This window comes from Culex quinquefasciatus, chromosome 3 (assembly GCF_015732765.1).
Source record: "Culex quinquefasciatus strain JHB chromosome 3, VPISU_Cqui_1.0_pri_paternal, whole genome shotgun sequence".
Classification (NCBI taxonomy): Eukaryota; Metazoa; Arthropoda; class Insecta; order Diptera; family Culicidae; genus Culex; species Culex quinquefasciatus.
This window is the reverse complement of record NC_051863.1, coordinates 15,311,925-15,336,675: the sequence shown is the minus strand read 5'-3', so window position 1 is coordinate 15,336,675 and position 24,751 is coordinate 15,311,925. Positions and strand designations below refer to the sequence as shown.

Below are 24,751 nucleotides of genomic sequence, written 5' to 3'. Positions count from 1 at the left end.
TCCGATCTCTCACAAAATAATATTTAAAAAAATTTAGAAGGAATTTCATCATCACAGATTTTGACCTTTAATCAAAATTAATAGCTGATTAATTTTTTTTTCAATGGGGAGAGCGAAAAGTTTATCTGAAGTTTTTTTTAGTTAGCGTCAATTGAAACATGAGAACTGATTAAAATTATTTAAAAATCATTTTTTTTTCAGTCCATGAAAATTCAGAACAATTTATGAGTTTCAATAACATGGGCAATCAATTTCGATATGTGAAAAACAAGCAAAATGTACACTTTCACGCGATAAATTTATAATTTATTCCAAGTACGCATTACAAGAAAATTACAGCGGATAAATAAAACGCCTTCCTCCCTCTCCTCACTCACGACCAACCTCTCATTTCCGGCTCTTTTTTAAGCTAAAGCCCTCCCCCTGGAACGCCTTGAACGGATCCTCCTCCGGTTTGCCGCCCTCGTTCGCTTCCGCCTTGCGCACGGTCCGATCGAACCGCAGCAGCCCAAACGGATGCTCGTAGTCGGGAATTCCGCGCACGTAGTTGGCCCTCGCCACCGGTGCCGCCTCGTTCGCCCCATTGTCCTTCTTCTTCTTCCCGTCGAGACGCGTTCCGGCCCCTTTGAACGCCACAAAGCCGGCCGGTTCCGGCATCAGTTCCGCCGGATCGACCGCCATCGGTTCCTCCTCCTTGGGCTTCTTCTGCGGTTCCGTGTAGCCGACGGGCGGCGCAAACTCCACGTTCATGTCGCACTCGATGATGGTGACGGCCGGGCCGGGTTTGGTCTCCAGGACGGACAGCTCGAAGCTGGTGTTGTTGTACTTGATCGCGATCAGATCACCGGTCGTGAGGCAGGCAAAGTTCCGCAGACAGTTCTCGAGGACGGCCTTCGGGTTGGTGATGTCGAGGAATTCGACGTTCTGCGGCTGAAACTTGGAGTACGTGGCCACCGGAATCGACACGCTCTCGATCTGCACGATGTCGCCCTCCTCCAGCAGCAAGTTGTGCATCATCCAGTAGGGAATGTAGATCTTTCCCTCGTCCGCGACAAACTCCAGCACGCCGGCGTGTGTGCTCCGGTTGATCTTGTTGTTGGTCAGTTTGAACAGCATCGGGTACTCGACGTTCAGCCGGGTCAGCTGGTCCAGCGCCGAGGGCGGCATGATTACTAAAAAAATAAAGAATATCAAGTTACCGCAAGAACCTTAAAGGGTATTGAGAATCTTACTCTTTCCCCCGTTCTCCACGTCCTGGCGCTCGTTCCCCGGCAGCATCGACACCGAGTAGCACTTGTAGGTCGTGTTGAAGGGACGCGAGTGGTCCGGGAACATCATGTTGAAGCCGTTGAACTGAAACTAGCGGAAATGAGACACTTTGTTTGTTTTGCCGGAACTCGCAGCGTTCGGAACACTTACCATCTTGGCGAGAGCCTTTGTTTGTCACTTCCGGAAATCGCCCAAACTCACAGACAACCTTCGTAAACAATTACGAAATGCACGAACGGAAAAGAAAGTCTCTTTGTTTCGTCCCTATACTGGCACTGACTTGGCGAAGGTGGAGGAAACACAAACGAAAAACGTCGACTTTTGTTTTGAGTGATTTCGAGTGGATGGTTCCTGATGGTTCTGGTTCCCTTTTGCTTTTGCTTTTGCTCCACTTCTGCGGCGGCTGCTGCTGATGGGATGAATGACGATGTAAATATAACAAAAAATAAAGCGTTTGACGTTTCTCCTGCTTTTCTTTTGTCGACGGCGGCGGCCCTTTAGGAAATTTGTGGAGTAAGGAACGCGTTGGAATTGAAACTGGAAAATTTGAAACCAGCGAAACTCCCGGAGGTATGCAACACGGTTTAGGGGAAATATACCCTTTCTAATCAAACACCTATCTTCTTCATAAGGAGAGTCAAGCTAGATTAAAGCTCCGGTATAAGTAAGTTCAACAGCAACAGCACCGCCTCGAGTAAGCACGCAAATGTATGCCATTTAAATTTTTTTTTGCTTAAAATTATTTATTTGGCTTCTTGTTAATACATTTTTGGGCCAGGTTTAATCTTCTTAACTTCTTCTTCTTTTCCAGCAAGTTGTAGCAGTTTTTTGTATCTGCGTAAACAAAGCATGGTTCTTTCGTTATTTGAAGTGGATTTTTATTTTCGTTGCTGCTGTTGATTGCGGTGTATGGTGTTTGTGCTTCTTTTTCGTGTCTATCTTGGAACGATAGATCGGGTGCGTTATCGTTGTCAATCTTCTCTTCTGGTTCTGTTGTTTTCACGGTGTCGTCTTCGTCTTCTTCATCTGATCTGGTGCTGTTGCTGTCCATTTGTTTTGATGCGACGGTGCATTTTTGCCCCGCATGTAGTTTTTGGGAACAATAGCGACACGTCTTAATTTGTTCTTTATGAACAATGTACGCCGATAGACCCTCAATCTTGACGAATGAGGGTATCGGCTTTTTGATCTTCATCCGCACGACCCGCACCCCGTTCGGGATACCGGGGAAGAAGTCGCGCCATACCTCATTGTGGATTGAAGTTATCTCCCCGTATTGTTGTAGTTGATCCTCGATGAGATGATTTGGCATTCGAGGTGGCAAATCGTGGACTTTAACCTCAATAGTGCCATCCTCCACGTAGATCGGAATTAGGAACCGCTTCTTCTCATGCACAATGAAGTGCTTGGAATTGTGGTCCCTGGCGATGTGGAAAGCTTGTTCTGGCGTTGTTGTCTCGATGATGACCTGGTTCCTCGACACGTTCACCTGCAGGTTACGCACCGACGACAGGTCCAGTTTGACCTGCTGCTGCAGAAAGTTCTGGATTGTCCCCAATTCGGGAACCGCTGGCATGACATTAAAGTCAAAAACCAGGGAGTTCTGGCGAAAAGTTTTCATTTCGTTTGGCTTGCACTCGAACAATGAACGACCTTGGGCCGCAACCGTCTCACAGAAGTAAGCGAAAAGTTCACGAGCGCAAAATGCGACCGCTCTGGCTGAGTGTAGAATAGCGACTGTGCCATTTAAATTTAAGAGACAGTATTTCTAGATTTTGTTCGGTTTGTTATAGAGGTCGTATCGAGGTGCTCCGATTTGGATGAAACTTTCAGCGTTTGTTTGTCTATCGAGAAATTAAATGTGAGAGTGTGTGCAACATGGAGTTAAACTTTCTGTGAAGTTGCTGTGAAGATTACCATGGCACTTTGAAAAGTTTAACTCCATGTTGCACGCACACACTCTCACATTTAATTTCTCGATACATGAAATGAACTCATGCAAATCTTTGAGAAAAAGTCAAACCAATCTTAGATGTATATAGCACATTTAAAGTGCTTCACGCAGAAAAATAAGGCATATTTCAATCAACAAAACGTTTTGTTGAATTGAAAATCAAGATTTTTGTTGAATCAACACTAAACGTCAAAGCAACTTTTTCAAAACAACAGAAGATTTTTGTTGAATTGAGAAAATCAAGGTTTGTTTCAACGCAAAATCGGCGTTGATTATATTCAACAAAAAATTTGTTGAATCAAACCTCGTACAGGCTGATTCTACAACATATTTTTCTGCGTGTTCAAAAGACCTTTCGAATGCATTTAAGAGAGTTGGAATTGATCCAGCTTTACGCGAATGGGAGCAATTTTAAGAGTTTTCAAGTATTTTGGACCTCAAACTTCAATGCCCTTTTTACACTACTTCCCTTTTTCGTAGAGGGCTCATATTTGGCATGAGTTCATTTCATGTATAGACAAACAAACGCTGAAAGTTTCATCCTAATCGGAGCACCTCGATACGACCTGTTACACTCTGGTGAAAAACTTGCTCTTAATGCACTTTGGATCATAATTTCTATTTTGCGAGACCATTTCTCATCATTTTGATGGCACACACATTATCTTTTCACTTGCGCTAACGTTTTCAAAGCGCTTAAGATATAAAATTGCTTTCAACTACCGGCAACATGTTCTTTTGAACATTAGTTAGTCGCTCACTTGAAAATTAATCCCGAAACATGAAAATAATTAGCAAGCGCCATAAAAAAAAACAAACGCGCCAAGTCATTTGACGTTTGACGACCCATTCCAACCGATTGCCGTTCAAGAGCCAAACGACATGCGACACCTAGTGTTGAGTAGCAGAACAGAACGAAGAATGTCGATTGAAATTTCCGCCCTTTGAGGTTATGTATGCGAATTCTGTTTTGTTAAATTCCAGCGTTCAAAACAACTTTTGAGCAAAAAATCGAGCTGATACTTTGTTAACTTTTGATGCTCTATCATTTTAAACAATACTATTTTTTCAAAATTATTTTATTTCAAATATTTTTTTTATTGCGTTAATTTATAGAGGGCAAAGAGTTAACAATCGTACTACTTGAATTTTTTCTCAAAAGTTGTTCTATGAGCTGTAAATTCAATTTTAAGTTTGCATTCCTATGTAACCGAACAGCGAAAATCTGAATCGTCATTCTTCGATGCTTTGCGCCATCTGTCGGAATTTTTGAGCTTTTGATCGCGAAGTGAGAAGTGAAGGCAAATAAAGAACAAAGGGTGGCCACCAACACCACCAGCAGCGCCTGTTGGAGTGAGCCAGTGATGCCAGGAAGCATTCTCTATAATTACAATTTCATCACAATTGGGTCCTAAAATGAAGCTTAGATTGCTGATATTATTGTTTACAGCGATAAAGCTTATTTTTCTGAGTACAATGACCCTTTGTACGACCACAAAGAGTTTAAAATGGATTTTTAAACCAATTTTGAAAAATTAACCTCGCGGTCCTTCTTGACAGAAAAGCTCCTACTTGACAGCTCGTTCCAAGGGGACCATAGTTGATCCATCGGAAAAATGTTGTCTTGTCAAAAAAAAAATTTGCATTAAAATGAAAAAAAGTGATCAGAAATGGTTTTTTATCGTGTTTTTTACCGTTGTACATAAAAATTTACACAGGGTTTAGTACCCAATTGGCAGCACTAAGCAAACCCAAAAGAGCGCTGGAAGAAAATAGAACTAAGCTGAAAATAGAACTGAGCTGAAAACTAAACTGAAAATAGAAATGCTTGTAAAAGGAATAGAATAACTTTTAGTAAAACTGAAAATAAACAGGAATGTTCCCAAAAAGTTTCTCTACTCGTTGGTGTACTTGGTTTTTAGTAAATTTCAAAGAACACTCCAGATAATCCAGTATCATTCAAACACGACCGCTTATTAGGCTCAAAAAATTCAAACAAAATATCGTTTTTTTTGGAAAAAAAACTCCAATTTTCATAATTTGCAAAATATTTATCAAACGAAGTGAAATTTGGTGTGCATTTTCAATTATTGTTTTTTGATAAAATATTAAAATTTTCTCAAAATATCATGTTTTTTTTTTTCTTGAAAATCACAGACAAGATTTCCACATTTGCAATATGCGTAAAAGCAAAATTTTGAATCATTTTCACTTTGTTAGAGTTTATTGTAAACTATTAAAAATTTCACAAAATACCGTATTTTTCCAAAATACTAAAATTTCTATAAATTGCTAAATGGGCATAAAGCGAAATTTTGTGTGTGTTTGAACAAAATTCTGTTTTTTTTTAAAGCAACGCATTTTTTCATAATTTGCAATACAGTCTAGACTCGATTATCCGAAGCCTCGATTATCCGAAATAATTTTAAATTTCAATGAAAAATAGAGTGTCTTAAAAATATGGTAAATTCTGAAAATTTTCACTTTGTTAGAGTTTATTGTAAACTACTTAAAATTTCACAAAATGCCGTATTTTTTCCAAAATACTAAAATTTACATAAATTGCTAAATGGGCATCAAATAAAGCGAAATTTTGTGTGTGTTTGAACAAAATTCTGTTTTTTTTAAAGCAACGCATTTTTTCATAATTTGCAATACAGTCTAGTCTCGATTATCCGAAGCCTCGATTATCCGAAATAATTTTAAATTTCAATGAAAAATAGAGTGTCTTAAAAATATGGTATATTCTGAAAATTTTAGTTTTTTTTACAAAAAAAAAATATAACTAAATGAAAATACATGTAAAATTTTGCATCATTTGATTCATTTTTTGCAATTTAAAAAAAATAGTGTTTTCAAAAGTGCGGAAATTTGTGAATTTCAATTTGTTTTTGGAATAGTTTCCAACAGTAAAGGGTTTTCTCAAGATTATTATTTCTAAAACATGTACTGGGGTACGCCACACCAAGTCCATGCTCTATTTTGGAAAAAAAAAAGTTTTTCCAATAGTGTTTAGAAAAAAAGTTGCGTTATTTCTACGTTAAATGTACCATCACTAAAGTATTTGATATAGTTTTAAGAAAAAAAAATCCATCTTTATATTTAGTTAACTTAGTTGGTAAGCTTTTAACATGAAACATATAATTTTTAGATAAAATTGCAAAAAAGTAAGAATTTAGCCAGAAATTTGTTTAAACTAGTTTTGTTTATAAAACTTTCGATTTATATTACATTTCATACTAAATTTGAAGCACGAATCACAAGTTTTCACATTTTACATGAAATGTGTTCAACTGAAATTGCCTATAAATTTGGAGATATTGTTTTATTGTGTTTCAAAAACACATATTATTTATTATTTATAAACTTATTTAACATTCTCCTATTGGAAAATTGTTCAAAGAATTCGAAAATGTATTCCGTTTTCCGATTCAAAATCATGTTCATTGAGAAAATCATGACGTTTTGAGAAGTTTAAAATAATGACGTTCATCAAAATTTTCTTAACTATAGTTAACTAACTTTTTAAACTTTTCAAAATTGTATGAGAAGTTCTTTTTGAGGTACTTTGAACAATTTTCTACCACGATCAGTATGATTCTTAACCATTCCGTACGTATTTTAATTGTACTCTCCATTTTGCGGAAAAATCGCAAACCTATCAAAATCACCCCGTATTACGGTACCCACTTATTTCAAATTAATGCAAATAATAAAAAAATATTTTAACGAAAAAATACGCGTTTTTTTTTGCAAAAAACTCGTGTTAAATAAAAATGCATACAAAAATTTGCTTCGATCGATATTCATTTTGCCAATTATAAAAAAATTAAAGTGATTTTTTAATACGGTTTTGGGATTTTTGGATCAAGTTTGAGTATTTCACAAAAAAAAACATTAATTTTGTAGTTATAAACTAATATAATCAACGATAAGTTTATTGGTTAACAACCTTGCTAAAAATATTTATTTTAGATAAATATTTTCAGATGTAAAGCAAGAGCTTCATAGCTTACATAGAGAAACACTAATTTTTTAATAAATTCAAAATAAAAGAGGTTTAATCACAGCAACCAACTGTTCTATCAACAAAGAAAATTGTAAGCAATTTTCTCAGCTCTCCGAAAAAAATGTATTACTTCATGTACTATTTCTAACATCCTAAAAATGTAATTTTTTGAAAAATCCGGTCTTAAAATGCCTATGAAGTTGATTTTTTTTTTCAAAAGCAATAACTAAAAAAATTAAACTCTTACACTAGATTTTGCAGTATCCTAAAATTTGAACTGAAAAGGTGCAGTTTTTTGTCCCCTAAATCATCAGAAAATATCGAAATTTAAAAAGAGTATTTTTAGAATTCAACGTAAAACAAAAAAAAAAACTTCAAAATATCAATGGAAATGATCTACTAAAAACAATAAAGAATGCATTTCCCTGTGTTGATAATTATTTTTTTTAGCATGTTTCTAGTTTACAAAAATATTTGCAATTTTCGGATATCAAAACGAAAAACCCCAACCCTTTTGTAATCTCATCATATTACTTTATTCTATCATTTCTCTCCACAGTTGCCATCATACAGTAAACAACAGCAGAGGTTACAGTAGTTGTTTTTTTCATTATTTAAAGATTAGTTACCTCCGGCATGACCTCATCTCAGCTTTAACGTGTTCCATTCGTCTAGTCGGCTAGAGTTGTTTACATACATATATATATTATGATATAAATTATCCTCTTGGGGCCTTCAAACATTTTTTCAATTTCGCCAAACAGCTTAAAATGGATATGCGCAGCTTTTTACTTTCCACAGAAACAAAAAAAAAAAAAAACAAGAAATATTATTTACAACCGTTTAATTTTTCTCGCCAAAACATTTTTTGATTGGGTTTGGAAAAAGGCCGCTTAGAAGTAATAGTTTCAGTAGCGTTTTGCGTTGCTGGTTTTTTAAATGTTTTAATTTAGGCATTACCAAGGCATTCTCGTTGCAATCAGTTGCTGTCACTGTTTTCGATTTATTTCGCTACAATTAAATCAATTTTCCACGGTTAAATTTTTTTTCACTGTGGAATTTTAGGATTTTTGCTTCTCACAATACAAATTTTTGGTTACACGGGGTGTAGGTAAGAATGAACATCTACATAAATTACACGTTTTAAGTTAGTACACAATTCGTTTGCGATTTCTTTTTTTTTGTTGAAGTTCTGCAAGCAGGTTCGTTTTTTGTGTGTGTGATATTTTCATTTCACAGATTGACATTTGATTACGGGAGTCTGGATATGTGTGTGTGAATGTGTGTTATTTTTCGCTTAAATGTTTTTTTTTTTGTTATGGGTGGTTAAAACTGTTGATTATGTTACTCTTGTTAGTAGTTCGTCTTTCATACAAAAATACTGTTTTCGCAAGGCTTTTGCGGACTTTTCAATCAAGGCTCTCTCAGTTCTCGATCTCGTTTATCACATGAGCCATCGTAGTAGGCTGATTTTGCGTGGGGGAGGAGCACCGACACTCGCGAGGAAGCGCGGTTGCTTGGATGAACGATTCAAAACAGTTACAGTTGGGAGGGGGATGGAGGGGGGAAAGGTCGAACATAAATGCAAAGTTGAATCGTTCCCCACCTGATCGCAGTAGCCCGGTTTTTTTTGGTCTCTGATCGACGCACACTGCGCGATCTCATCGATGGTAGAACAGATCTAGCAGGCGGCTTTTGCGATTTCCAGCGGACGAACCGCCCGACGACGACTGCGCGGAACCCGCGGCTTGCTGCGACGACTGCGACTGGTTCTGCCCTTTTGTACTAGTTTCGTTGCTAAGCTTATTCTTCATCTGCTCCTCGATCAGCTCGTGCATGTCGATCTGCCACTGCTCGAGCTGCTGCAGCAGTTCCACCTTCTGCTGGATGGCCTCCAGCAGCTGGCTGTTGGCCTGCATCAGCTCGACCCGGTTCTTCGCCAGCTCGACCTCGGCCTTTGTCCGCCGTTCGATGGCCGCGTCCCGATCGGCTCGCGCCTGCACCACCGTCTCGTCCTGGGCCAGACTCGAGTGGGACGCGTCGTCCCGCGCCTGGTTCCGCTCCTCGATTGCACTCTGCAGCTCGATGTCCTGGCCGGAGATCTGCAAAAAAGAAACCCCTCATCAATATCCACGACTCAACTCCACGACAACCCGCCATCCCACCTTGCTCTCCAGCGCCCGGATCAGCTCGGTTTTCTTCTTGAGCTCGTCCTCCTGGTCGATCAGCATGGCGCGCGTCTGCTCGAACATCGTTTTGAACTGCATCGCGTCCATGTTCATGATGATGTGCACGAGTTCGTCGGCCGCTGAGGATAGCATTCCGCGCACGAACTTGTCCTGGCCGTTGCTGTTGGGGCCGAGACCACCGCCGGACGGGCGCAGACTGCCACCTCCCAGCATGGAGTTGGCGCCGGCGTTTGGGCCAGCATCCACCGATTGGGGCGCCGACGAGGACGTGTTGTCCATCGAGGAGAAGGACATGTCCGAGTGGAGGCCTGTGGAGAGGGGGGAAAATGGAATGGTTAGAAAAACATGCAGGTTTGTCTCATCTCCATTGGTTTATTCAGGCATAAAATTTCAAAGGAGACGCATGGTTTTCAATGTTTTCAAGTGGCATAACGTCATGATTCGAATTCCCGGACACTTCATCTTGTTTTATCAATTATTTGGATATAAGTTCGCATTATGAATGTCAAAACTGTGTTATTTGATGAATTCCAACATCAACTTTCATTTAAAGTTTGTTTGAACGCTGTAGTAAATGCCAAAACAATTTAAAACAATAAAATTATAAGTTTACCAAAAATGCGAAACATTTCACTTGAAATATTTCATGGGCGTTCGAAGCACCCGGAAGGCAAAGTAGAAATTTATGGTTTCGATTTCCTTAAATTCTAGCAAATTTTTATATAAACTATCGATTGTTTTGATGTTAACAGCTTATTTGAGACCTAAAGAATGCCATTCACTAACATTTCAGTCCAAATTTGTGCAAAATCGAGTGTCCGGAATTCGAAGCAAAAGTGTCCGGATTTCGAATCAGCTTTTATCAGTGTCCGGGATTCGAAGCACAACAAGTCATTTTAATTTTCAAATTCTGATGAAAAATTGTTAGAAAAGACATATTTTGCATGCATTTTCTTGAAACTGACTGTTTATACTACATCCTGATGATGTTTCTACATTTCCAACTTATTACATGATTTTTTGCCAGCTATAACAAAAATGATATGTTACTAAGTGTCCGGATTTCGAATCATGACGTTAGTTTGATTTGCAAAAAGTTTCGCGAATCGAACGTAACATTTCGACGGCCACATTTCAAAGGTATCATGTATATTTTGTCATTTTCTGGGTTATGGTTATAACGTAAACAAAATCTCTGGCATCAGCAGTGTCTGTTTATATAGCGATGTCAACCTGTCAAATAAAAGACTACATGATCCTTGTGACGAAAAAAATGCATCATGAAAAAGACGCCATGTACATTTGCCGACGAATAGCGAATCACAACAAAACTTCCCCTCCACTTGCAAAAAGCGCTAGTACATTCGGTGAAGAAAATCGAATCATAACAAAACTTCCCCTCCAATAACAGCAGGGAATATGGATGAATGCAATGAAAGCAACGTTTTTCATCTTTTGTAATCATTAGAACATCTTATTTTGCTTTTATATTAAAAAAGGAATTGAAAAATGATGATATGTTAGTGGTTCTTGAATATAGCTGTGTTTTCGTATTTAATTTTCACAACCCAAGAAGGATTTTAAAACTTTCTATGAAAACCGATAAATTGAATTAGTCTAAGGCTTTCTGCAAAGCTGGTGCATTTTTTTTTGCTGATTTAAAATACCTTTAAAAAAATGCCCAAAACCCACTCTCTTATTGCAAAAACAGACACTAACAAGGCAATCTTCAGGATCTCACACATGTGTTCGTAGGATTGGCTACGTTTTCCATAATCAAAATATTCCCTTTCTAATATTTTCCTCAAGTTATATGCGATTTGTTCATCGATATTCAATCAATGTTGAAGAAACTTAAAAATAAAAAAAGCTCCAACTCATTTGCGTTTCCTTCCATTGAAATTTTGAATACAGCAATTTATTTTTGAAAATTCTGTGTAACAAAGAAAAAATGTAATGTAATGTAATGGTTTCAGTATTCCCAGATACGATATTTTGAAAATACAAAATGGGTTTTTAGACGCGCAAAAAAGGGAGAATGACAAAATCGGCAAAAAATTGACTTAAAAAACAAACTGCGGTAACTGAAATTTTTAAGTTATCGCAGTTTTTTTTGAAAAAGGTCGTTTTTTGCCGATTTCGTCATTCTTCCTTTTTTGCGCGTCTATAAATCCAGTTTTTATTTTCAAAAAATTGTATCTCGGAATATTGAAAACATAACTTCACCATTTTTTTGATATGTTATATAAAATTTTCCGAGGAATCCGATAAAAATATTTTCAGACATATAGGCTCTTTGGTCCCGAGACCCTCAAAAAAGCATTTTAAGTTTTCATTTGACCTTTTCAAATGTTAGACTAGATTTTTTAAACTTTCAACTATTTTTCCTTAAAATCCTATCTAAAACCCTTTTGTTTTCACCCAAGACAGCTAAAATCGGTTGAAATGGTACGGAGTTATGATTTTTTGAAAAATATGTTTTTTGCAAAAATCAACGAAAATTGTCATTTTCGGACCACCCTAACACGGCGTAGGTCACCGTAATGACCAAAAAAAAAATAGGGGTCTAATTATTTCGGCCAAAGAACCCCCAGAAAAATTTCGAGCCCGATCGGAGAACTTTTATTCGAATCATGCTGTATTCGTGGGGAATTTTTGTATAGATGTAAAATTGAATTCTAAATCGAAAATTACTATGGAAAAATTATGATGTAGTGCACCGTTTTTCAGTAATAGTTATTTTTAGGTTAAATTATTCAGCAAAATAATATTTTTTGATTTTAGAAAAAGACTTTCATTCTTGTCCATCTTTGAAAAAATATATATATTCGAAAAGCTGAGAAAATTCTCTACAAACTGCTTTATTGGACTTTGTTTCAATAGATGATATCTTGGAAACAATTGATAAGATTTTTATTTTTTTTTCCGGATTTTAAAAATTTCGGCTTTTGTTTCAAAAGGGCTTAAATCACTGTTTGTCTACCAAAAAGAAAAAAGGAGTTAAGTAAAGCTTGTCAAAACCGAGTATTTATCATAAAAAAGTAATTAAAAATATGAGTATATTAGTTTTAAAGTGTAACTTTTTTTCTTCTGAATAGTCCTAAGTAAAACCTTCAACTTTGCCGAAGACACCAAATCGACCAGTAAAACCCATCTCGAGATACAGATTTTCGTTTTCAAAGCACTTTTTATGAACAACCCGAGAATTGTATGAAGACTTGTACGAAGAAATTGATAATGAAAATTAGCTTATTAAGGGCATATGGATTAAATGGACAAAGTTTCATACAAATAAAAAAAAATACAATGAAAATTCAATTTGCGATATTCTAGAGAATTGCTCTAATATAATGTAGAAACAACTTGTGATATTTTTTGTTAAAAACAGTAATTTGAGCTCATTTACTAAATTTGATGAAATTTGTTAATTTATTGGCTGTTATAGTCCAGAAAAAAGTTGAAGTTTTGTTTGATTTAAGCTGCTTTTTATAAAATCAATATTTATTCTTCTTTATTTATTAGATAAAAAATGCTATAAGTTATATATTTTTTAAGAGGATACGAATCGCTTCGCAGTCTTCAACAAAGTTGTTCTTTGAAACACGGAAGACAATAATCCAATATAAATCGATTTTGAATGTATTAAACCTTTCAAAATTGATTTTGTTTCGATTTTTTTTTTTTTTATGTTGGGTTTAGAACCACTGCGACCATAGGGTTGATCTATTGCGGTATACCCATTTTATTATCGCATATTTCAGGATGACACGTTACCATTAAGGGTAGCTGTCATTGACTGATAATGTTTATGATAATGATAATGTTTTGTTTCGAATGCTCGAATCAGTCTAAAGATTTGAGCTCAGGATAACACCAAAATTATGCTGTGTAATGAACAAAACAAGGGTCCAGTGTGAGCTACTCTGGTTGGTATGCATCACAAGATTTACAAGTCTCAAAAATCTTACCCGAATCATCATCGTGATGCGTACTCCGCAGCGTCTGACACAGCGTCTTCAGCTGCCGATACACCGACTGTGCCTCCTTGTACAGCAGCAGCGTCGCCTCGTCCTTCACACTGGCCGGAACGCCCGCTCCCCCTGCTCCCCCTCCGCCCACCATCATCATCGACTCATCCTCGCCGCACATTTCCTGCAGCAGCGACGAATGATTGGCGTGATCGCCGCTGCTTCCTCCCGATCGCTGCGAGTCGAACGATTCGAGCCGCTCGCTAAGCGTTCCATTTTCCCGCTCTAACCGGTCCAACGTCTGGACGGTCATCTGGTACTTGGTGTCCTGCTCCTTGGTGCTCCGCTCCAGGATGTGTATCCGCTCGGACGCTTCGTTCAGCGCAATCGAGAGGTTCTCCTTTTCGTTGACGGACATGTGCAGCCGGTTCTCGAGGTCATTCTTCTTCTCCAGGATCAGCCGGAGTTCGTTCTTGAGGCTGTCGAGACTGTTGACGTGGTCCTGTATGCTGAGGGTACGTCGATTGCACTGTTCTTTGATTTCTTGCAGCTGGGCCGAGAGCTGGAGTTCGGCGGCGTTGGACTTTTTAAGCTCGTTCGAGAGCCTCGTGTTTTGGGCGGTGAGTTCCTCGATCAGCAGGTTCTTCTCGCGCTCCATCGCTCGCATCACCTGTTCCTGCGCTTCCAGCTTCTCCTTGAAGGACTTGATGTCCGCCTGCAGTTCCAGGATGACGGCATCGTTTTCGCTCGAGGTTATTTCCAGCTGGCGCTTGAGGATGTACTTGTCCTGTTCCAATTTCTGTGGGGAGAGAAGAAAAGAATCAAAGTAGGCGATTAGCAAATTAATAACAATATCAGAAAATCAATTCCGCGTCGCGACGGCGGGCAAAAAACTCAGGTCAATGAACGACAGCAGCCACGTGTGGGGGCGGTCACCCCACTTCAGGTGTGTTCACACGGCCTACTTTGTCCCATCCATTGGTAATTGAGGACATTTTTTTGTTGTTTTTTTGTTGCCACTCATGACTTCTGTGGGTCTGAGGGTTCGACAAATTTGGTTGACGACAAATATTGAGCAAACTCGTTTGGATTTTCAATTTTTTTCTTTTGGACAATCAGTGTGGGCAGGTGGGTGAGTAATTGATTTTACGATTTTCGAAATTGGGTTCATCTCTATGGCGTCATTTGACTTCGTTTTATTGGTAGCTGCTTTCATAACTGTACTTGTTTGATGTTTTGATCAAAAATTAAAATTGAGTTTATGATTAAATCTCATATTAAAATATGTATTACGATAATAATAAAAAAAATCGTCCTTAGGGATACCCCCTGATTCGATTTCTTAGACAAAAATAAGAAACTGTGAAAATTTTGAGCGAAATCGGTCAGAGTTTAAAGGTCGATTTTGATCGTTAAAGTTGCCGAAAAAAAATCTTTTCATACAAAAACATCATCATTAAATCTAAATTAAATTTTCAAAAGGTCCTTTTGCATAGGAAACCCATGACGAATAGGTTGTTTTGATAATTTCATCTAGAAATCATCAATAACTTGTTAGGATTAACTCGGATCGTTTTGCGCTCTTCGACAAAGTTGTTTATCATAAAAATTTACATAAGATTCTAACACTTGACAATGATCCGACACATTTAACCTCACCTTTTGGAAGATTTTTTTAAAAATATTTTGCTTTTCCCATACATTTTTGCAAAATTTTCCCATGTAAACATCAACGACCAACAACGACCCTTGAACCTTAACCGATTTGGCTCAATATTGGCACATTTTCTTTTTTTTTACCAAATAAATCGTACCAGCTACCCCTCTAAAGATTTTCCAAAATTTTGAATTTCATAAGGGCATAAGCATTTTGACAGCTGAAACTGTTTGGCAAATTCCGTGACTACAGGTAAATATTTAGTAAAACCCACAGTGTTTGTTAGTTAAAGTTTATTCATTTTTTTTGTATTTCCTAGTTTTCAGTAAATAATTACAGAAAACTGTACTACTGAAATTTTCAGTTAGTTACTTGCTGAACTTCAGCTAAAAATGGAACCTGTCAAAGGTTGATGAAATTTTAGCAAGTTTTCATTTACCGTAAAACGGGGTGACTTTGATAGGTTTGCGATTTTTCCGCAAAATGAAGAGTACAATTAAAATACGTAAGGAAAGGTTTAGAAACATACTGACCGTGGTAGAGAAGTGTTCAAAGTATCTCAAGAAGAACTTTTCATATAATTTTAACAAGTTCAAATAGTTAGTTAACTATAGTTAACAAAATGTTGATGAAAGGCATTATTTTAAACTTCTCAAAGTGTCATGATTTTCTCAATGAACATGATTTTTAATCGGAAAACGGAATGCATTTTCGGATTCTTTGGACAATTTTCCACTAGAAGAAGGTTAAATAAATTTGTAAATAATAAATAATATGTGTTTTTGAAACACCATTTAAAAAAATCTCCAAATTTAAAAGCAATTTCAGTTAAATAAATTTCATCTAAAATGTGAAAACTTGTGATTCGTCCTTCAAATTCTGTAAAAAATGCAAATTAAATCGATAATTTTATAAACAAAACCAGTTTTAACAAATTTTAGGCGAAATTTCGACTTTTTAACAATTTTACCTTAAATTTATATGTATTTTGCCTGAAAGCTTATACACTTAGTTAACTAAATATAAACATTGTTTTTTTTTTTCTTAAAAACTATATCAGCTACTTTAGTGATGATACATTTAGGGTACAAATAAAGTTTGAACATCTTAAATAAGATTTTAACAAGAAAAACTATGACTATCAAAGTCACCCCGGAATTAAAACTAAGAATTTTTAACGTAACTAATTTTTTAAACATTATTGAAAAAAAACTTTTATTCCGAAATAGTGCATGGACTTTGTGTAGTCTACCCCAGTACATGTTTTAAAAATAACAATCTTGAGAAAAACCTTACCTGTTGGAAAATATGCTAAAAACTAATTGAAATTCTATCAAAGTCACCCCGGTTTACGGTACTGATAATTTCAGTAGGGCAGATTTCAGTAAATTTAACTGAATTCAATAATGAGAAATTGGTTTGTAGAATCATCTTTGCGGTAAACACAACGCAGTAGGGCTGGCCGCTTTAATTTTTTGAGTGTTCTCGGATGTAATGCAAATATAAATAATGACTAGAAAAATGCTTGGGGCGTAATTTAATCACAAGACTTTCCAGCATGCTTCCATCGGACCGGCTGCGGTTGTGTCAGATTAGATTAGATTAGACATTTTTACCGATTTTTGGCGTTGCATAAGAGATGGTTTCCACTAATATGATTTAACTCTCTACAACACATTCATATTTTTTTTTTATTTGTATGTAATGATTCATGGAAAATTTCATTACAAAATCGATGTTGTAATTTCGTAGTAATTTTCAAGCAAAATATTAATGTTTCGAATTGTTTTTAAAAAAATTAACCGAATTTGTTCGAACGATGGTTACATTATTTTTCCAAAAACGATCAAAATAAAAAAAAAATGTTTGAAAGGATTAAAAAACGATAAAATCCAAGCACTTATCTTTGCAAAATTGCATCCAAGCCAACAATTGAACAGCACTTTATTCAAAACCAATCAAGCCTACTTTGTTTGCCAGCAACAAAAAAAAAGGTGCCTTCTATACGTCAATCGTCAGTTTTAGCCATTTCTTCTCCATTTAAATCTTCAATTCGATGTTTTTTCCTCCTCTAACCTGCCAACCTGTTCTTCTTTGTCAACGCGGGCCGATGATGAGATGTTTCCATTTCGACGATTGCTTTGATTGAATCGGCTTGATTGGTCTTACGAAATGTTTACCATTCGCATTGGAGCTGGCTCAGCTACGTTTTGATGGTCAAAACGGCAATTGGCTTTAATGGTGGATTTTTCGAAGGATTTTTTTTGTGATCAAGGGTGCAAATCGTTTAATTGAGCGGTTTTTTTTTTTGAGTGCATTTTTCACACCCCGTTGATTCAGAGGTGTGAATTGGATTTTGCAGCTTGGAAACGATGGCATTGAAAAATTTAAATATTAAAATTAAAAAAAAACCATTTTTTTCATTTGGTGAAGTAAAATCTGATAAAAAGTTCATGAAATACATTTGTTTCGATTTGCTTAAATATAAAGAAAGAAGTAAAACGAATCAATTGACACGGTTCTAAAAGGTAATCGAATCCGGTGCGACAAAAATAACCGTTCGCTGGAAAGGTGTCCAAACAAAGTCGTTTGCTGCTAATGAGATTAAAATTGATTAGTCTGCTTGCGGACCGAAAATGACATCAGAGCAGCTCAGAGCCCCAGTAGACTGGCACATGGCCTGCTATTTTTGGCACGGTCTGAATAGTGTCACCGTGTGGCAATAACACTTGTTTTTCTTTGTGTTTTGACGTGTTTGGATCACGCCTACTAAGTTTTAGAATGAACTTGTTTTAGCATATTTTTTTTTTAATTGACATCTTTTTTGATCTTTTTGAAATCTCAAATGTGACACCAAACGACAAATTTCAAGCAATCATAAACCCCGTAACGATCAAAACCCCAAATTTCAACCAACGATAACGATCGAAAAACTCATGTCACGGCCTGCTTCTTCTCAATTTCGATGCTCACCTGAGAGTGGCGAGATAAATAGTTTCGAAGTCAACCCGCACTGATGTGGCACTTGTGATAATGGTTTGGCCACCCACTTCGGGCTGTCTACGGGAAGGGCGGAGAGGGGAGGTGATGAGAACATTATACCATCATTATGGATAAGATAAGTGAAACGTGGCCCACGTGTAGAATGGGGTGGTGGAACAAGAGTCGTCTTCATCAATGGGATTCATTATCGTAAAAATGGCACTTGACGTGAGAAGCCACCAGTTGTGTAAATTGTTTTTTTTCTTCTTCTTTTTTTTTCTCAAATGACGAACCAAAAGGCGTTACTCGAGTAGTCGAAGTATCTACAGGTTAAGAGCTATCGAAAATGGAGACAATTTGAAGCGGTTTAGATAACAATTGAGTGTTTAAGGGGACAAACGAATAGAAGAGTTGTTTTTCTTCTTCATAGTGATTAGGAAAATGTTGAGCAAATTCAAGTTTTGTTTTGCTGATTAGAAAGATGTAACAAAAACATCCAAAGATGTCAAATATTTATCAAACCTTGGATTTTTTTTGCTTCGTAACAATGAGTCTGAAAAAAGTACAAAGAACGCAAAAAACGAAAATAAAAAATGGTTTCAAAAACAAGAATACTATTCAAAGCTCACAATTTTATTTTTAAGTATTGAAAATACTCGTTTATGCTGAGATAAAGACTTTTTATACGGCGACTACTTGGGTTTAGTTAGGATCCACACAGAAAAAAACAATTAAACAAACAATATTGAATGTTTGGCCCTTTTGAAATGTTAGTCTTGGTTTAAAAATTTTCAAAATATTTTTTTCGAAAAGATCGGAAAATTTTACGAATGTTTCATATTTTAACATTGAAAATCGGACCATTAGTTGCTGAGATATCGACATTAGAAAATAGTGTGTTGTTTGAGCGGGAAAACTTCAATTTTCCTGTTTTTAAACCTTTGCATGGCAATTTCTCAGCAACTAAGGGTCGTACCAACAAAGTTCAAAAGTGCAAAATATAAAGAATTTTCTCAGCTTTTCAAAAATATTTTTTTTTTCAAAAGTGGGCAGACATGTGCACTTATTTAAAAAAAAATGAAAAACTGCGACTATTTTCAAAAAAGTCACCTAAAAATGGATTTAACTTGAAAACGGTGCACTTTATCAAAATTTTACTAAAGTACTTTTTGATTGCAAATTTGATTTTACATCAAAAAATGAAGTTGAAAATTTTTTGCGACCAATTTTTCGATTTTTTGAAAAAATCAGTATTGATTCAAAAATTCAAAAATATACCTACAACTTTGCCGAAGACACCAAATCGATCAAAAAATTCCTTCAAAAGATGCAGATTTTTGAATTTTCATACATCATTATTGTATGGACAGCTGCCAAATTTGTATGGAAAATTATATGGACAAACTAATGATGCAAAATGGCTTCTTTGGGCATACCGAAGGCACCAAAAAAGTTTCAGTCGGATTAAAAAATACAAAAATTATAATTTAAGAAAAAAGACCGATTTCGTAGAGAATTGCTCATAATTATTGGATATGTTTTAAGGAACTACAAAAAAGCATCTTATGCGGATGATTCAAAATCTGGTATTAAAGTTATGAATTTTGAAAAATGTGATTTCTGCAGATTTTTTTTTCAAAAATCAAAATTTACAATTGAAAACTATTTTGTTGTGAAGTTTATCGTTTTCATATATGGATTTTTCTTGCTGATAAAGTTCAATTTATTACAGTTTAAAAATTTGTAATGAAAGCAAAACATATTTTTGTTTTACATATCTTAGTTTTTTTAAGAGTCATCATATCAGCCAGAAATTCAATTCAACTTCGATTCCATTGATTCCATGTGTCCAAATAAGACATTTTTTTATTCTAACAAGTCTTAGAAAAGTTCTTAGCAATGGTCAGGACTATTAAAAAAAACGTTACACTCTTCACAAAAAAAACAACATTTATTTCACTAAACGTTAATATAAAATGTCGATTTTGTACAACTTTAACACCCTTTTTTGTACTTAAAAGTACAATAAACAAAATATTTTTTGCCATATTTTGATTTAAAACAACAGTGGGTTTGAAAAATGTGATATACATCCTAAACAAAATCAAAGTTCGTTTTTAAAGTAAATTTGCAATCGAAAGTATTTTTCGCTTGCGTCACATTGCAAAAAAAATCTGAAATATCGATGTGATTACAAATACTCGTTTTTGGGGAGCAATGCAAAAGCATATTGTCAAAAAATAAAATAAAATTAATTTTTAGATGTTATAGGTTAAAATTTCCAAAAATGATCTACATTTGCAATTTAAAAATATTTCTTTGAGAAAAAAGGCAAGAGCTTAAAACACTCATTTAAATTTTATTTTTTATTGAAAAGAACAGAAAATTTCATAAAACTGTATATATTGCTGTTGCTCAGCACCAAGTCCAATTAATAAAGTCTTAAAAATGAAAAATGTAGAAAAAGTTTACTAAATTTTTTTTTCGTTTTTGATTTTTTTTCTGAAATGTTAAATTAAAATTCTTATAACTTGAAAATGGCCCATTATTTTCGAAATTTTTGATTTCCAGGGGTGAGTACCGTCAACTGGGGTGAATTGAGACACATGGGGCGAATTGGGACAGCAGTTTTTACCAGCAGAGGAGACAATATTTTGATTTTTTGGTTGGAACAGACTCAGACCAACAAAATGTGTACATCCATTTCCAAATTTAAACCCTTTAAGGGCTCTAAACACTGCTGCCCCTTGTCAGACTGTAGTCCCGATACACCCCAGATGACGGTACCATGGTTTTGAATACTTTTACTTTTTTTGGGACAGCCTAATCCGTATGCCTATATGACCCCTTGAAAGCTTCAAAAACCATAATGATATGAATTGTTTGAAAAAAGAAAGAAATAAAAAACGAATGACTTAAATTAAGAATCGACTGTAAACCTATGCGATTTCCTGGTAGAAATCAATAAATTGTTTGAAAGACAATTTTTAAACGTATTTTTTTTACTGCACAGAAAAAAAATCATGGTAATATTACATCTGGGAAGGGGTACATCTTTTATGTCAGAAAAAAGGTGTAGTCTAAATTGAGGTAAAATTACATCATAAAAGAGGTAATATTCAACCTTCCAAAATTACAGCTTCAAAATTTACATTTTTTTTTCTGTGTGGCCAGGCCTAAACTGGCAGGCTCTTGAACTAATATTTCCAATATGGGCATTTCAAGAGAGAGTGGAATAAAACGGTAGAATCTACAAAGAAAATTCTGTTTCAGTAGGAAACTCATGAAAAAATTGGTCTTAGAACTGAGGTTTTTTTTTTGTCAGGCTGGGCTGTGGTACTTATTCATGTATTCTTGAATATTCTACAATTTTAAATAAAGTCAACACGAAAATAATTTAAAAATATTCAGTGCATTTATGAGAACTCATGAACAAAAATCCTTGTTTTATTGAAGAATTACAATTGTTACCGACACAATACCATTCTGAAAAAAGCTATTAAATAAAAATATTGAAAAGAGAAGAATACAAAAAAAATCTACAAACGATCACCCAAACGAAATGTCATAAAAAGCTCTTTATGGCCAAATGCCGCCAGGCTGATCACCAACAAAACAATGAGCTCTGTTTTTTTTGGCAACTCGCCATAAACTACACAACTTTTTTGACGGAAACTGCGCAAACTGAATCACCAATCCCCAGGCTACACAAATCCGCATCAGTCGACTCTGTGACCTGTTGGTGGTGGATGACGTGGGCTACTTCGATCCAATCCAAAAGTGTCCCAATCCCCTTTTAGGAGGGGGTTAGCCCGTGGGCGACTAGATCTGCTAATCCGTTCTGAAAAAAGCTAGCATTACAGAAAAAAAATCAATATTCCATTCGTGGTCAGTCTCGCGGTGAGAGTCCAGGGTGGGAATGAATAATTGATTCGCCGCGTTCCGTGTACTGCTCCAAGTCCCCAACACGGCCAATGACCACACCACGCCGCAATGATGACAGATAGTGCCGAGCACGAGTTCGCGTGACTTCCACGGAACCCGTCCCGAGAGCAAAAAGCATGGCTTTGCACTGTTGATGAACCTTTTTTTGCCAACGTCCTTCGACAAACTAGCAGTACCGTAATGGACGGTTTCCTCTTGCGTTCTGGAAGCCAACTGACGGAAGGATTCACCCCTTTTTCGGTTTGCAAGGTCAGCCCAGGTTGTAACCTAATCGCAGCAAGTTATTCCCCGAAAAAAAAGAAAAGAAATGAACCCAACCCAAGCAGTCCATGAACTTGACGCGTTGCGTTGAACTTGGAGAAGAATAGAGTTCAAACCGGTACACAAACGCACACGTGGGAGTGATATTGTGCGGCAGCCTGCTGCGACTGATAGTTCAACCCCATTGAGCGAAGGCGCCGGTGAATGAATCAACGTGGGCTTCAGAAATTTGCCGCCTGCATAACTTTACATTCCAAACTGTCGATAGCTGGAGGAATAACAATTGATGTAGCTGTTTTAGACCTATCTAAATTTTAATACGTTTCACGTTTATTTTTTTGATATCTCGTCATTGTTACACTCTAAAAAATAACCCTGTAAAGTTAGAAAAAATACGAAATTTTAAAATGAAAAATTTTGTTCTAAATGAAAAAATGACCCTTCTGGGTCAATGTGGATTCGAAAAGTACTTTAAATTTCCCTTAAAATGACATGTTCCAAAATTATTTACAGTCAAGTAACGGAAAATGGGAAATTTTTATTTTCATTTTTATTTTTATTTTTTTTTATTTTTATTTATTTTTTTTATATATAAATAGCCTAAGTATCTTATTTGATTGAAAATGCGGAAACAAACGATGTATAATGTCATTTAATTTAAACTTAAATTTTTAACTAAACCTCATCTTAATTTGAACTTTTAAACTCGTTTTTGAACCCTCATTTTTTGTAAAAAAAAATCAAAAGAGATAAACACTTTAAATTGAAATGAATAAGACATCATCATCACTTTTTTTTTTTTTTTTTTTTCTAAAAACTTTTCTGTATTTAGCAACTGTTTACCATATCGATTACATTTCAAACAGCAAGCAACTTTTTTGAGGATTCCTAAATTCCCTGATGTACATAGTATCACTCAAGTTTGCCCTACTAAGCCCTACAAGATCCATCCTTTATATCACTAACAAATGTTTAAGTTAGTATCAAAATATCGTTTTACAAAGGTCCGCGAGTTCCATCTAAATTCTCTAATACTCTTCTGAAATACAAATAAGCTAAGGCCGGGAAATTTGTCCACGCAAAAGGCGACATAACGTACTACTAACCACATTGCTGCTTTTTGGAGGTGACTATTTTCGTCAATTTGCCAAAACAAAATATCATCAATCTGCCCAAGTTGGATTCCGAATCTTTTTCTTAAAACTTTTATCATCCACTCACGCAATTCAGAACCTGCTGTACATGTTCGTAACCGATGAGAGTTTGTATCTACTTGTCCACATTCATCACAAATTTCACTATCAATTCTTCCAATGTTGTACTGCTTTAGTTTCCGTTTATTTGGCACTAAATCATTAATTAATAAGTACAAATTAGCTTTATCCTTGGCCAGAATAAAAGTATGGCCCATGATTTTCCACAAAGCTCCCCAATTGACTTGAGGAAGCTCAACTTGAACACGTGGTTTAAACGAATATTCATGAATGAAATTCCGATAAATTTGTTTTGCTGTATTTATAGTCGGACTACTACAGTTTAAATCAGCAGCTACCATAATCCACTCCTTCCCATTTCTTGTTAATTTTGATGTAAAATTTAAACCTAATAAATATTTTTCGCTAACATCAGTCGCAGATATATTTTGCTCCTTTAAAATATTTTTAATAAATAATGCTTTACATTTTGATTCTGGATCGATTAAACCCAAACCTCCTTGATCCACATCTAGATAAAGTTGTCTTTTATCAACACGAAAAATATTATTTTTCCATAAAAACATTCCAATAATTTTCCTGATCGTAGCAATGTGCTGATTTTTTGGTGGAAAGATTTGTGCTAAATACCATAGCTTTGATAACACAAAAGTGTTTATGAACCAAACTTTTTCTAATAAACTCATCATTCGAAAATTGTTGAGATTAATTCTGTATTTCATGTCACTGATTAATTTAGAATAATTTATATCAACGATATCCTTCCACGTGTTCTTGAAAGTAATACCTAAAAGCTTTAATTGTTCAGTTTCTTGAACTTTAAAAGGTCCACCAATGCAACTGTTGATTCTTAGAAAACAAGACTTTTTATAATTAAGTTTAACCTTCGAATATCGGGAGAAGGAGTCAACAATACTCAGGACATTGTCAAACTCTTCTGCGTTTCGAACAAATACATTCAAGTCGTCCGCGAATGCCACAACTCTGAGGAACTTATTGTAAGTAAGAACCCCGAGAATGCATTGATCAATTTTACGAATTAATGGTTCAATATACAATACAAATAAAATCATGCTTAGCGGGCATCCTTGTCTGACAGAAGAAAATATTTTAATTTCATTTGTAAGAAATCCATTATATAATACTCTTGATGTTGCTTTGGAATAGAGGCACTGTAAAATTTTGATAATTTTTTCTGGAAACCCAAACTTTTCTAGAATTTTCCAAAGAAATTTATGATTGACTTTGTCAAAAGCTTTTTCTAAATCTATACTTAGTAGCATTCCTTTAAAGGTTTTGCTTT

The 24,751-nt window shown here is 35.7% G+C and overlaps 2 protein-coding genes across 5 annotated transcripts in view; both read right to left on the bottom strand.

Annotated features, from left to right (window-relative positions):
- Positions 1 to 281: 281 nt before the first annotated feature.
- On the bottom strand, positions 282 to 1,710 carry LOC6047989 (ubiquitin fusion degradation protein 1 homolog). Of its 2 annotated transcripts, none has more exons than XM_038264989.1 (3): positions 1,420 to 1,710; positions 1,233 to 1,359; positions 282 to 1,172 (listed from the first exon to the last, which is right to left on the bottom strand). In XM_038264989.1, the coding sequence occupies exons 1-3, from the start codon at positions 1,420 to 1,422 to the stop codon at positions 388 to 390; spliced, it is 915 nt and encodes a 304-aa protein (XP_038120917.1). In that variant the 5' UTR covers positions 1,423 to 1,710; the 3' UTR covers positions 282 to 387. The 2 variants fall into 2 exon arrangements, with proteins under 2 accessions (XP_038120917.1, XP_001864967.1); XM_001864932.2 differs by having other exon boundaries at positions 1,233 to 1,353.
- Positions 1,711 to 7,744: 6,034 nt separating this feature from the next.
- Positions 7,745 to 24,751, bottom strand: part of LOC6047988 (bicaudal D-related protein homolog) — an 81,919-nt gene continuing 64,912 nt past the window's right edge. For 2 of the 3 annotated variants that reach the window (XM_038259003.1, XM_038259004.1), the window contains exons 3-5: positions 13,390 to 14,188; positions 9,398 to 9,729; positions 8,894 to 9,334 (exon numbers count right to left, since the gene is read on the bottom strand). In XM_038259003.1, the coding sequence (XP_038114931.1) occupies positions 8,894 to 9,334; positions 9,398 to 9,729; positions 13,390 to 14,188 (1,572 nt within the window). Of the gene's footprint in view, positions 9,335 to 9,397; positions 9,730 to 13,389; positions 14,189 to 24,751 lie in introns of all 3 variants that reach the window. The other variant, XM_038259002.1, reaches the window with a different exon arrangement.

What these genes read in the sequence shown, in the direction of transcription:
- LOC6047989 (XM_038264989.1), bottom strand. An exon ending in CGTGGAGAACGGGGGAAAGA is followed by an intron (nt 1,173 to 1,232) that starts GTAAGATTCTCA and finishes TTATTTTTTTAG; the next exon opens with TAATCATGCCGCCCTCGGCG.